Source organism: Annulohypoxylon truncatum (assembly GCF_022578515.1).
Source record: "Annulohypoxylon truncatum strain CBS 140777 unplaced genomic scaffold F4807scaffold_5, whole genome shotgun sequence".
In the NCBI taxonomy this organism is placed as follows: domain Eukaryota; kingdom Fungi; phylum Ascomycota; class Sordariomycetes; order Xylariales; family Hypoxylaceae; genus Annulohypoxylon; species Annulohypoxylon truncatum.
The window spans coordinates 290,907-304,586 of record NW_025953791.1 but is presented as its reverse complement, the minus strand read 5'-3'; the positions used below and the strand labels follow the sequence as shown (position 1 = coordinate 304,586).

The 13,680-nt window shown below is 49.7% G+C and overlaps 6 protein-coding genes across 6 annotated transcripts; 2 read left to right on the top strand and 4 right to left on the bottom strand.

The window, feature by feature from the left end:
• Nucleotides 1–449: 449 nt before the first annotated feature.
• On the top strand, nt 450–4,427 carry F4807DRAFT_457023 (heterokaryon incompatibility protein-domain-containing protein; the record flags this gene model as incomplete). The annotated part of the gene is made up of 1 exon (XM_048000975.1): nt 450–4,427. One exon carries the CDS (start codon nt 450–452, stop codon nt 4,425–4,427), a length of 3,978 nt encoding a protein of 1,325 aa, XP_047857457.1.
• A 239-nt stretch (nt 4,428–4,666) lies between these two features.
• On the bottom strand, nt 4,667–7,561 carry F4807DRAFT_412146 (glycosyltransferase family 90 protein). Its single transcript, XM_047996761.1, has 2 exons — nt 5,422–7,561; nt 4,667–5,361 (listed from the first exon to the last, which is right to left on the bottom strand). Exons 1-2 carry the CDS (start codon nt 7,215–7,217, stop codon nt 5,238–5,240), a joined length of 1,920 nt encoding a protein of 639 aa, XP_047857456.1. The 5' UTR covers nt 7,218–7,561; the 3' UTR covers nt 4,667–5,237.
• Nucleotides 7,562–7,808: 247 nt separating this feature from the next.
• On the bottom strand, nt 7,809–9,283 carry F4807DRAFT_412144 (40S ribosomal protein S22). Its single transcript, XM_047996760.1, has 2 exons — nt 8,719–9,283; nt 7,809–8,475 (listed from the first exon to the last, which is right to left on the bottom strand). Exons 1-2 carry the CDS (start codon nt 8,849–8,851, stop codon nt 8,216–8,218), a joined length of 393 nt encoding a protein of 130 aa, XP_047857455.1. The 5' UTR covers nt 8,852–9,283; the 3' UTR covers nt 7,809–8,215.
• On the top strand, nt 8,942–10,230 carry F4807DRAFT_457020 (40S ribosomal S12 protein; the record flags this gene model as incomplete). The annotated part of the gene is made up of 3 exons (XM_048000974.1): nt 8,942–9,026; nt 9,741–10,046; nt 10,106–10,230. The coding sequence occupies 3 exons, from the start codon at nt 8,942–8,944 to the stop codon at nt 10,228–10,230; spliced, it is 516 nt and encodes a 171-aa protein (XP_047857454.1).
• On the bottom strand, nt 10,222–11,066 carry F4807DRAFT_305159 (FKBP-like protein). The gene is made up of 3 exons (XM_047994981.1): nt 10,900–11,066; nt 10,719–10,830; nt 10,222–10,646 (listed from the first exon to the last, which is right to left on the bottom strand). Exons 1-3 carry the CDS (start codon nt 11,020–11,022, stop codon nt 10,492–10,494), a joined length of 390 nt encoding a protein of 129 aa, XP_047857453.1. The 5' UTR covers nt 11,023–11,066; the 3' UTR covers nt 10,222–10,491.
• Nucleotides 11,067–11,190: 124 nt separating this feature from the next.
• On the bottom strand, nt 11,191–13,170 carry F4807DRAFT_471485 (PUA-like domain-containing protein; the record flags this gene model as incomplete). Its single annotated transcript, XM_048002926.1, has 5 exons — nt 11,191–11,684; nt 11,741–12,016; nt 12,105–12,765; nt 12,877–12,958; nt 13,018–13,170. The coding sequence occupies 5 exons, from the start codon at nt 13,168–13,170 to the stop codon at nt 11,390–11,392; spliced, it is 1,467 nt and encodes a 488-aa protein (XP_047857452.1). The 3' UTR covers nt 11,191–11,389.
• Between the last annotated feature and the right edge of the window lie 510 nt (nt 13,171–13,680).

The window sequence follows — 13,680 nt, the reverse complement described above, 5'->3', positions numbered from 1 at the left end:
TCAATAATATTGATTCGCAGTCATACCGAAATTGGAGAGCGCGAGCCACAAAAGGCTTGCAGTGATGGGTAAAATTACCTTCTTGATTAAGTTGTCTGGCCTTCGGCAACTCTTGCAAGATGCAGCCGGGGACAATGTCAGCCGCCACGCAACTTGGATCGGCGCACAGTATTTATGTAGTATACTATCGGCGAAAGGGATATAACAACTAGTAAGGCAACAGCAATTAGCTAAGTAAAAGCAAAAGGAGAGTCAAAGGCACATCCAAGGCCCATAGGAATAAGAGTCGCAGGATGAAGATCCTATAAGGCCCTTATATCTCGTATTTCTCACTCATTTGTAACTTCAACACTTGTTATTCTTTTTTCTTTGTCATTCTCTAATCTCTCGTTGCCAACCCGCTTAATTTGACATTGGCCTGCAATTTTATGTAGGCAGAGCTCAACGGAATGGGTCAACTCAGGAGACCAGAACGAGAACCAGATTCTGCAGAGCAGTCGTCTCGCGCTACACAATATTCATTACCCCAGTTGCCCGTCAAAGCTAAACCCCGGCTGGATCATCAAGGTTTCCGAGAGCAGGGCAACAAGGCCGCTGATGAACGGGCCAAGAAGCTCCGCACCAAAATAAGTTCACTGGGTGAATCTGAGGAACGATTAAGAGAAGAACAAGAGAAACTATGGAGCAGTGCCAGCAAGGACTTATCAGACGCAGCTAGAGCGTTGAAAGACACTAAGGACTTAGTAGATCAAGTTCACGATGACGATCTTATAGATCTGTGTAAAGCGGTGGCGGGTCAATCCCAGGAAACGCAATCAGCATTGAAAAGAGTGCTGGGGAGCCTTGGTGGGGTAACGTCTGGCTTGAAGAAGGACGTTATTAAAAGGCCAGGTTTCTTAGAAGGCACCGAAGCAAGTAATTTCACGGCCGAGCGGAGTACTATCTCGGAGGCGGTGATGTCTAAGATACGCCTTAGCACAAGAGCGAAGAGGAGGACAGCGGTACTGAGGAAGAAGCAACTCGAGAAAGATCTGGACCTTCTGGAAGCCAGGCTAAGGCAGCCGAGTGGATATAGTGGTATTGATTCCAGCGACCTGCTATTAGAGACAGACGATGAAGATATGGATGTATCAGATAACCAGAGCGAAGACATTCAGGGTAGAAGCTTGAGTAAAGACCAAGTTCCCGAAGTTAGCGGACGAAAGCGAACCTGGGATGCGAATGGGGAAGGCAATCAAGGAGACTGGCAATCAAAAAAGATAAAAGGCGATGGACTCGCAGGAAATGTAGGTTTGGATGTCAAGACCAGAGAGGAGCGGGAGCAAAAAGAACCACAGTCGAACAATGATGAACGGAAAGAGAGACTAGAAAAGATCGGGCAGGAAGGGGAACTGTCCAAGAAGGGCGCAGACGGATGGGAGCTATTAGCAAGAGAGACGCTGCAGGGGAAAATACAGGAAAAGAAGGCTGAGATCGTTATACAGAAAGACAAAATCATGCGCCTCGACGAAAATTACAAGAAGCTGGAGAAGCCAATCAATGGCATAGAGAGAGAGTTAGTGGAGGATCAACATAGGGAGCAGAGCTACAGAGAAAAGAGGCGAGAGAAGGACTCAAAGGAGTTCAAAGACCTAAGAGACCAGGAAAAGAGAGGGAAAGAGCTGCAGAAGCTACGCCGGGAAATTTTCAAGAAACGCTATCTCCCTTCTGACAACCAAATGCGCCAGCAAGGGTATGATCAAATAAGCCGTATGGAACGAATGATGGCGAGGCGTCTCCGCAACGACTTCCTTACATACCAGTACGACATTTCACCTTCTCACTTTGTCGACGGCTACGATTCGGAGGACGATGCAACGGATAACCAACTTGACGAAACAGACGAAACAGACAAAACGGTCCAGGAACACTCCCTCGGACTACTAGAAAAGCTAGTAACTGATGCACAATTGTTGGAAGCCCATATTCAAAGGATGCAAGATCATTACGACAAGCTTGAGCATGTGACGAACTTGAAACATGTTCTGGATATAGAGAGGAAGTTGGAAATCAAGTGGCTCAGCAATCCGAGAGGTTCCAACTCGATAAGATTGGACGACACGACGACCACCCATCTAAACGACAATCACTTCTCGGCTAGAGACATATCTGAAGGGGAAATATATGAATCGCTCAAAGAAGACGAATTCAGGGTTTTGGTATTGGTCCCAGCGCCAGAACCATACTACCCCTTGATCTGTAAATTGGAAACCTGGTCTATGAAGGACATGGAATCTCCCGAGAACGAGAAAAAGTACGCAGCTTTATCATATTTCTGGGGTCGGGAAGAAGTTTACAACGGCCGGATCTACCTTCTCCCTCATCACGATGTTCTATCAGATCCAAGTGAGTGGGGTACCGCGACGAGGAGCGCTACTCCAGTTCACGTTCGCAATAGCCTCTTTCGCGCTCTCCTTCGGCTTCGAAGAAACGGAAATGATTCCCAACCAGTGGCTCTGTGGGTTGACTTTATGTGTATCGACCAAAAAAACGACTATGAAAAAACGAAACAGTTGAATAAGATGGTACAAATCTACAGAAACGCAAGCAACGTATGCATTTGGCTTGGTGAGGGCGACGATGATGGGCGTAGTGACGAGGCTATGCAGTTCATTCGAACTACAATGGACTTTGCTGTGTTAGACCGCCTCGCCCACGATAAAAGTCAGGCCAAGAAGTGGTACGCATTAGGAGAATTAATGCGAGATCGATGGTTTTCGCGACGCTGGGTCGTACAAGAGATTGCTCTTGCGAAGGAAGCGACTGTACACTGCGGCCAGAGACGTGTTCAATGGTCCGACTTTGCCGACGCTGCGTCTTTGCTGGTTTCCAACCAGGAGATTATCAAGTCGCTATTCGACTTTTCGGAGTGGCGAGAGGGTCGGAATACACTTGGCGACGTTGGCTCATTTGGGGCATCCATCCTCCTCGAAGCAATCAATAACTTGTTTCGGCGAAAGCCTAACGGCGATATCAAGAAGCCTATTAAGACCATCGAGTCCCTTGTCACATCACTCAAAACATTTGATACGGGTAATCGGCGCGATCTCATCTACAGTCTCGTGGGTATTGCAAGGGACACATCCTATGCTATGTGGGATAGTGTCTCCGACGACGCTTCCCACAAGAAATTCGAAGTAAACTATGGTAAATCCGAGGTCGCTGTCTACAATGATTTCACAGACTTCTGCGTTTCGTCTTCTGGGTCACTGGACATCATCTGCCGCCCATGGGCAATGCCACTTCGAGGGGGTGACGCCTTGCCCTCTTGGATTCCTCTCTTATCAAATTCGGAATTTGGAGTCCCTGAAGAGATCTACAGTGGTCGTAAAAATGGTGAGATCTTGGTTGGGCCGGCTGGATCTCCGAACTATGAAGCCTCTGGGAAGACTAAATTCGACGGAACATTCAAATCCCAAAAGGCCGCAGAATACACTTCGCGTACTAATGGAAAAGGAGATGATACCAATTCTCTTTCCATAGATACGGGAAGAATTCTTGTTGCGAAAGGCTTCAGACTAGCCAAGATCAAGGAGGTATCACCGCGAAACACAGGCGGCGTTATTGTCCGCGAGTCTCTGGAAATGGGAGGTTGGCAAGGGTTCAAACGGGATACTGACAGTGTTCCAGACCCTATCTGGAGAACACTCGTTGCCGATCGTGACCAGTATGGTCGTGTGCCTCCCTCATGGTACCAAAGGGCTTGTCTGCGATGTCTTGAGATGGCTGACACGTTCAATAATGGTGACCTCAACGTCGGAGAGCTTCTGCAAGGCCACTCTGATATGCTACGCAAGTACCTGACTCGCGTACGCAACGTTACTTGGAACAGACGCTTTTTTACGGCGATTGACCAAGAAAAGGGTGCTGAAGACATTAGCAAAGATAATCAAGTCATAGTTTCTTCGGAAGAAAATAAGGAAGAAAAGGAGGAAGAAGAAAGGAGGGAAGAGGAAAAGGAGAAGGGAGAAGAAAAGGAAGAAGACAAGGAACAAAAGAAGGAACAGAGGAAGAAGAAAAACAAGAAGAAAAATAAGAAAAACACAGACAAGAATAGGAAGCAAGAAGAAGAACCAATGGATGATGAGCTACATGGGCAAGGGAAGGAGGAGGAAGAAGCAAGTAAGGAAAAGGAACAGAATCGATTGGAAGAAGGTATGGTATGTGGGCGATCAGGGGACGAAACGGGTATTCTATTCGGGCTTTGTCCACCAGAGACTCAAGTCGAGGATATTATTTGCGTCTTATATGGTTGTACCGTACCGGTTGTGTTGCGGGAAATGTCGGATGGGTATATGAAGCTCGTGGGTGAAGCGTACGTTCACGGGAAAATGGATGGCGAAGCGATGGATGATCCTGGAGCAACTGAGTATTTTCGAATCCAGTGAGACGGGTCCAGTGGATATACTCGGTGCTTTGATACATTCTTGTCTCTCCTTATTTTCTTCTGTGTCTTTTCTTTTTAATAACTAGCTCACTCATTAATAAGGTATCATCAAGTAATGTCTGTTGAGAATTGAAAAACATAATTACCATCGTCGTGTACCGAATGAGTATTATGAAGAACTAGTACCTGGCTTTTGAACCTACCTGAAAATTCATAAGATAGATATTATATATATCAATAGGCACTTTATCTAAATACCCCCTGGATACCAAAACGAGTTCCTTAAATGGCACCGTAGATTAAGTATCTAGACAACTAAACTAGCAGTCTATCCTACCTATATCCTACTTAGCCAAACACATATCTAACTCGGACCAGGCTCTTCCTCAAGACACCTTACCTCACCCAGGCACCCTAACCCTAACTCAGATCTAGAAACCCGTGCCCTCCCTGGCTCGTGTACAAAACAGACGCAAAGAAAGGCGTGAGCGCCAAACTATGTCCTGCCCACCCTTCCTCTCTCTGTCCCCACCCAAACATACCTGTATGGATATATCTCAGCGCAGACCTGTAGTAGTATCCGTCGAACCCGTCCGTACCTAAGGGACCTAGTGCCTAGTGTATGTGTATGTATGTGTAGGTAATACAAAACAAAAACAAGAGAAAAAATAAAAGAAGAACTCCGGCCCGTGATGCTAGTAGCTGTTTCTGTTTTTTATACAAAATGAGCACGCCGTACGCCGGCCTATGTGCTTCTACCGTTTTCGTGTCCGTATCTCGCATTAGCGCCCTTTCCTGCTCTGGTACTTCCCTACTGCTCGTTAACTGGCGGCTTCCCCGCCTCTTCCGTATTGCTCTCGGGGACCTGTGCGCCGGCCGTGCTTCCCACCGCGAATCCGATATTCGCGCGGTCGTCGTCAACCACTCGGCCATACCTACACCTTCATTAGCACTCCATCACCCATCCTATACGAGGCTCGCGGGAGAAGACTTACTCTAGTAATAGCCTAAAGAACCAAACCTCCATATCCTCGTGCCGGAGGACTTTGTTCGCCCACTCGCGCTGCTGGTTCGCCAACCGCTCGGCCTCCTTCTTTCCGAGGCTCCCATCGCCGAAGAACCGCACGGCCTCGAGCCAGTCATCGCCCTGCAGGCTCAATGGGATGTAGTGAGCCCACGGCTTCAGCCACTCGAGGTGCCACTCGCGGAAGATGGCCCACTTGTACACCAGACTCCTACTCTTCAGGAAGGCGTAGAACCGCCCGCTGAACGCGTTTCCGTCAATGTCGAGGAGGTACTTGTAGTTCCAGGCATCCTGCTGCTCCGCGTGCCCCTTGATGGTGAAGTACTCCTTTTGAGCAGCACAGTCACCTGGGTCGCACTGACCCACCCCTGAGAAGTACACGTCAATGATCTCCTTAAAATCACCGCGCGGTACTACCTTGGTCTCCCACTTTTGGTTGCCGTCGGTTCCCTTATTAACGAGGATCTTGGCGCTGTCGGCCGCGTTGATCTTCTGCACAAACCGTTGACGGTGCTGCCGGCGCCACCCACCGTTACGGCTGAAGCCGCCAGTCGTGGAGCCGCGCCAGTACAGCTTGTCCTGCTTCGTCGCCCACGGTATGTCCTTAGACTCGTCATAGCTCACCTTCTCAAACCAGTACCACGGTGAGGGGTACAAAATATCCGAGTATGACGAGATTTTAGATTGGGAGAAAATCGGGAATAGATCATGAACGATGTTATACGCGTTCGGCCTGTCGAAGAAGCCAAACGTCGAGCTCAACGACGGAGAATAACATATATCAGACATGGCGGTGATGTTGTATATGAAACCCAACTCTCCTAGACCGTACTTCGAGATGTCGTCTTTCTTCTCGTCCTCCTCTAATCCTCTCGAAGGACTCTCGGGGGGACAAGATAACCTAGAATGTGTCCAAGTCGGCTGGTGCGCAAACACGTTAAAGCGCGTCAACTTGCTCTCCTCAAACCTCGTCCCATCGTTCAACCCCCTAGGCTTCGACGTGAACTCGTTCCTCGGGTTCGTCTGGAGGTTCGCCGCCGGCATATTAATATCCTTGGCCCTCTTGACCAGCCTCGACAAGTCGTCGTGCGGCACGACCACCCTCGACTCGTCGTGCAAGTTGAAGCAGAGGTCCATGTCGGGCAGCCACTTCAGGAACTTGCCCATCATACCCGCGGTGGCCTCGCGCTGCCACTCGCCGCCGCCCTGGATGTGCGTGATCTTGCCGTTGCGGATCTGGATGCCGAGCAGCGCGTTGTCGAAGCCGAGCGCCTCCTTGGCGCGCGCGCGTATCGTGCCCGGCTTGAGCCCCCAGAACGGCGTCAGGCTCTCGTGTATGGTGTCGAACTCGTCGATCAGCTGCGTGCCCTTCGCCCGCGCGAACTCGAACCACCGGTCGAAGTTGGGCGGCGGCGGGATCCCGTACCGCCGCCGGTACTCGGCCACCGCGTCCTTGAGCGTCTTCGACTGCCGCGCCTTGACGGCCTCGAGCTCCTGCTCCGCCTGCGTGATCAGGAACCATATCGGGTGCGACCCGGCGGGCGCGGGTTTCGGTTTAGGGTCGAACGGCGTCGGGGCCGTCAAGGGCTGCTGCTGTTGTTGTGGTGGTGCCTGGCCATTTTTTCCAGCGCTGGGCTTACCGTGCGTTAGAGGGCCGGGTTTGAGATCTGAAAGGTTGGTTCCGGAGGGCGCGAGTCGGAACAGACTAACGACACATATACCGAGGAAGACGAGCCCGCCGGTTAGAACCAACTGGCGTGGCCTCATTGCTCTCTCAGGCCGTGGTCCAAGCCAGTGTTGGAAGGCTTAGTGACGTCGGTCGAGATCTGTTGGCGTCGGGTAATGGCAAAATAAAGAATGACATTGGTAACATGTACCTTAGTTAGGTATATCGTGTTTCGTGGGTCAAAGGGTCAAAGTAACAAAGGGACAGATTGGATTGGAAATATGGAAATATGGAGATGATGGCGTTAGACCCGTCCGCTTCTTGGTCTGTTAACGTTTAGGAAAGACCAAGAAAAGAAAGAATTTTGGCCCGTTGACCGATTTGACCGATGAAGATCAGGTACAAAGTCCCAGTTTGCTCCAGTTGCCCCTTCCCAAATCCATTCTTGATTTTTTAGCTGCTACCGGGTTGCTACTGGGTTCTACTGGTGCACGTAGCGTTGTAGCCCCCCCGGCACTTTTCTGCGTCTGGTCCAATTAAAATATTCCATTTAATCAAACCCTCTGTATCGAAGACGCACTGTGACGCGTCTCTACTAGATCTAGCGATATTATCCGTAAATCATGTACGTAGGATATCAGACCTTGCAGACCAACAACCAAGGAAGAGCGTCTGAATCATGGTTACGAACTTCGGAGGATTATTTATTTAGTTTTGTTTTTTACAGGATGACAGAACCTTATAGTAAATAAACTCAAACTCCAATTAAAGGTCACCGTTGTACAGAAGGATCAGATTACCAAGATGCTTTTTAGGGAATGGGGTAATAGCCCCTTAGTACCTGTGCGGAGTAGGAGCACTCGTACAACCTGCATTTTCACATGGCACAAAAAGGGCTTGGCAACACAAGCGCTTACTGCAGAACTGGACTTAGTGTAGCATTTCGTGGTATCGTGGTGTATTTTGGCTTCATGAAATCATGAAAATCAAGCCATGAATCGACTTGGCCATTATCCATTCCTTCCCCAACGCCGAAAATGCTCCCAGTCAGTTCATATCCCTTAGTTCATTCCCATCCCCCTTTTTTTTATCATCCCGTTTAGTAGAAGAAACCAATGATCTTGCCAGCGACGTGCTTTCGTCGGGCCTCTTCGTGGTCCATGATTCCAGCAGAGGTGGTGAGGATGATGTAACCGAACTGACGAGAAGGGAGCAGCTTGACAACCCACTTCTCGAGGTGGGCAAGGTGGACGTTGTATCGGGGAGAGATGGTACCGCACTTGTTGATGCGGCCGTTGAGCTGAACAACAATCTTGCCAGATCGGTGGTCGTCGACCTCCTCGAACTCTCCGATGTAGCCTAAAAAGGAAACAAATATTAGTGAAATGTAGCGAAAGACTAAACGTCAAGACTTCATGTTGGATTTGATCAGAGAAACGTGTAAGATTCCTTCGCTAGAAAACATCGATCTATCGGCAACTTAAAAGACTTCGATCGTAGGGGATATTGAGACCGTTATCCAGTTATCATGCCGAATTTGTTGTGGGTATAGGGAGCTATCCACGTGCAAAACGATTAAACAAGAATTATTATTGAACATACCGTGTCGCTGCATGACGGTCAAGAACTTGACAATGACCTTGGAGCTAGGTCGGATGAGGACTTGTCGCTTGCCGGTCTTCTCGGCATTGTTGATCGCATTGAGAGCGTCGTTGAGAACCGAAGTCTTAACCATTTTGGCGGTGTTCGGGTGAGATTCTCAGATCGTCCGTGGATAGATGTGAGGTATCTGCAAGGTGAAACATTTGGTTAGCCTTCAAAAGCCATGAGCATGGAGAGTGCCCTCCCCCAATGCGCCGCTTGGGGAGGGTTCTGCCCGCTCAGTACTGGAGAGGAGAAGCGTATCAGAGGTCCGACTCGACCATCGTAATCGTTAATCGTGATGCGACGGCTGGCGGTAGACCTCTGATTGCTCTCCCCTGGCTTCTTGAAGGGCGCATTGGGTGGGTTGAATCAAGTCATGATGCTTGATTAAATTTAATAACATACCTCGATGGAGGTCTTAAGCGTGGGAAATTGCTTGACGCTCAAAAGTTCTGTGTTGTGCAGAAAGGTGAACGGGAGTAAATGGATTGGAGTGGAGTAGAAGTAGAAAAGTGAAAAAGTTCGTTAGTTTAGGTGGATTTCTTTTTTTGCAAAGGAAATTCTGGTGGGCGGTCTTGGCTAGAAATAGAATTCACCCAATTGGATAAATTTCGGCAGCTAACCCTAAGCGATACACAACTAAACCCCCCAGTGCACCTTCCCTGGCCCAAGCCTCAATTGATTGATACAATCAAATCTCACCAGTGATTTCGGCTTTGTGACATTTCTTGATTTTCTCACGATCACCTCCCCGTCCACCAAAATTCACCTTCACATCTCGACACAAACAAGCAGCTCTTCGAGGATCGCACCGGTATCAAACAATTCAAGATGGTACGTTTTTGCATTTTATTATTAAACCCAAGCTTCTCGGGCGTCGGAACTTTTAAATGCGACTGTCTCGCATCTCGTGCCCAGGCTTCCATTCTGTGCGCGCAAGCAATTTACTAACAATACGATGTGATTTTAGTCGGACGTAGAAGAGAACAACGCACCCGATGCTCCCGAGGAGGTTGAGGTTTCCGCCGATGCCTCCAAGGGTCAGATGTCCGTTCTAGACGCTCTCAAGGGTGTCCTAAAGCTTGCGCTCATGCACGACGGTCTTGCCCGAGGTCTCCGCGAAGCATCCAAGGCCCTCGACCGGCGCCAAGCCCACATGTGTGTCCTCAACGAGTCCTGCGAAGAGGAGGCCTATAAGAAGCTCGTCATCGCGCTCTGCTCCGAACACAAGATTCCCCTGATCAAGGTCCCCGACGGCAAGCAACTAGGCGAATGGGCTGGTCTCTGTGAGTACATATTGAGCAGGTTGGATCTGTATTCTGGAAACTAATCAGAATATTACCAGGCGTCTTGGACCGGGAAGGTAACGCCCGCAAGGTAGTCAACTGCTCTTGCGTGGTAGTGAAGGACTGGGGTGAGGAGTCGACCGAGCGATCCATCCTCCTGAACTACTTCCAGACCGAACAGTAAAGGGGATCTTCACAGGCGTTGCGCGGGGATATTAGACAGTGGATCGGGATGATTTTCACGACATCCTCTACGGACCCTTGATATGTACTCTACTGGCGAGTTCAGCTGGCAAAGGTGCTGAGAAAATAGGGGTACCATACTGCATCGGGAAGGAAAATTCTGCATTACAACATGCTCCGCGAAGTCTCTCTTCTCAACCGTGACATGCTTCTACTGAGTAAACTGTGGGGTGGATTTAGTAGTCTGGGTATCTTATATATCTCATCTGTAGCCTTCTACCACAATAAGGTGGTATCCGAAAGCCGTCTTGGCCTGTCCAATGAAGAGGTTGCTGCCTTTGCTCTCTTGGAGTACGAAGGCGACCTTCTCAAACTCGGGCGCCAGCTGACCTTTCCGTTGCCAGCCAAGAAGACCGCCTAGTATTCCTCAGTTAGCCTATGAAAAGTGCTTGACACTAAACTGTAGTTTGATATGTACGGAAGTCATACCTTGCTTTGCTTTATCCTCACTGTAAATTCTAGCTATCGCAACGAAGTGGTCTAAAGTAGGATTCTTCGAGATCTCAGCAAGCGCCTCTTCCTTCTTGGCGTGCTTTTCGCACTACACATCGTACGTATGTAAGTTTCTACCTATGATATTCAGGTGAGAAAGACCGAAGTCCTGACTTACCAGAATATGTCGGACTAGGACAGCTTGACCACCTTTCCCTTTGCCCTCATTCTTATCATCTTTGCCTTTCCCACCGGCATCCTTGTCGTTCGACTTTTTGTCGGCCTTCTTCTTGGGAGCCATCACGAATTATGATGATTGGTGGTTGGATGAGGTGAAGATTTGGGGACTTCAATGAAAGCCCCACGTTAAATTGATGCGGGCGCCGTGGGCTTTAGCTTATCGAGCTTCCAGCTGTGGGCAGCTGTCATGCAACTGTGTCTCTACTTACCTACCTCATACACACCTCCACGACAGAGCTACAAGCCACAAAAAATATAGTCAAAAGGCACAGATGATGAGTTCAGAAGTGAAGAAAGGTTTTTATAACCAAATTGTTAAAGCGAGAGAACTTTTATAGGTTCGAATTACCTAAGTAGTCATAATCATCGTTCACCCCTATTCTCGAGGCTTAAGCCAACAATACATCGAGCCCGACCAGGACCAGCATTTAATGAGAAAAGGAAGCTTTAAACAGCCTTGCCCTCCTCCAGTCCTCTCTTTCTATATTTTCCTCTTGACGTCTAAGCTTCCATTCCAAGTAAGTCGTCTCTCCCTGCAGTAACTTAATCTTGTCCCCTTCCAGCTTCTCGTACAAGTTCCAGTCGTCGAGCTGAGACGGCCTCGGGATCTTCCTAATTTCCTCTAGCGACTTCTTCTGGTCCGGCATGCGCTCGAGGGTGAGCTCGAGGCGGTAGGCACCCGTCTTGCTATCTTGTCTGAATCCGTATTGCTTGATGGTGAAACTTGAGCACCAAGTCAGTCGGTCAATCTTGTCTCATCACAAACGGTCACAACTTACAGCCCATCATACCGAACGCCAGCCTGTGGCGCGAGTATGCTCTTCAACCTGTAGCCCCGAAGGACTCGGATCTGCCGGCCGACTTGAGAAATCAGAGCGATGTGCATGTCCGGCGCCCTGCCCTCGCGCACGTATTTATACGTATTCGGGCGCATCATCTCCTCCTGGCCCGTCATGAGCGGCAGCGTCGTAATTCCGTAGCGCCCCTTCGTCGGGATCTCGAACGAGCTCGCCACTATGCCGTCGCGCTCGGCGCACGTAATATTCAGCCACCAGCTTTCACACAGGCACGATTAGCACAATCAACGCGATCGCACTGCGTCAACACTGATGAAGGGGTCTAGAAAATGAAGAGCACACTTACTGTCCCGTCTCAAACCCCAGATTACTCTCGAGTTCCGAAATCGGATCGCTAACCTTCGTATGCCACTTCCCCAGATCGTACGTCAGCGAGCTATCAAAGCTCACATCCTTCAGCCTCCCGCCCTTGACCAGCACGGCGCACCGGTGCTGGTCCATCATGAAGTACTGCTCGCGAAACCGCCGCCGCCACGCGCGCAGCAGGTTCTTAGCCGCGGCGAGGTCGGCGCGGTACCTGGGCGGCAGCTCGACGGACCCGGCCCGCTTGCGGCCGGCCCCGACGTGGCTGTTCCTACTCGTCCACGTGCCGATGTGCGGGTTGTGCGTCTCGTGCGTGCTGCGGATCGGCGTCACCAGCGCCATCGCCGCCCCCAGTCCGCCGCTCGTCGGCCCGCTGCCGATCCGTAGCGACCCGGCATGATGCAGCAGCTCCGCCAGCAGCTTGTCCAGGCGCGCGTACTCCACCGTCTCGAAGTCGAGCCCGGGATGCCTCAGCTCCTCGTCCCGCAGCGCCGCCTCCAGGAACTCGCTCAGCTTGTCGTAGTCCGGGCCGATGGTCTTGTCGTGCTGCAGGCTGGCCCGGACCGAGTCCGAGAGGTCGAGCAGGGCGACCCGGTCGTAGTCGAAGTCGGATTCGGACGATTCTGGGGAATCAGTCGTTCGAGCTGGTGGGGATCGATCCGTTGTTAGCAGAGGGAGCTGAGAAATCGGTGTACGTATCCCCACTTTATCCCTTCTTTAAACTATGTAGTGGACGGAAATGGAATTTCTTATACCTCTTGGAGGCGACGATTTCCTGCTGAATGGCAAGGTACTGGCCCCGTCAAACCCGAAATGCTTGACGGTCGGGCTTAGGATCTATATAGTAAGTATGAGTATGTACCACAGATAATACTTTGTCTTTTAATTCGTCCCACCTGGTTCACGATTTCCCGTTGCCTGCTAATAAAGCTACGGTCTTGTCCATCGTCATTGATGCCTCCGGGTTTGGGTTTTATATTTAGTTTTGGTATATCGCGGCGGGATCTGGTGCCCTGATTATACCTCGCTAAGCGTTCGAGCATGCTCATTCTAAACTTCTAGAGCATAATCAAAATGCCTAGGTACTCGATAAGTAAGTTTGTTTAGCTTGCCTGTCGTTGACCTTCATTCCTACTCAGTGGGATGAAGTGTATGTGTCCAAAGTATAGGTGCGGCAATGGACCAAAAGATAGTACCTGAGTATATGATGATCTAAACTACCTAGGTCTATTTGATGGATAGTGTTCTAGGCGATTGGGTTGACATGTAAGAGGCAAAGTTTACAAACAGGAAATACGACTTAGCTGTTCAACCCGACAAAGGACTAAGACAAGTTTAGAACTTGTCACGACCAACGAAACAAAGGAACATCATCCGTGGAAAGAGCCGATTGCTCACGTTCCTATTGACCTTGTCAATGATCGACTACCTAAATTAGGGAAAGAACTTGCCATTCTACAAACGGATTACAATAATCAAGTCCGACTCCGATTTCTGATTGTCCCACACATTGGTTAGGCGCGTAAGAGGACACCAACATCACAATTCAGATAAAATTA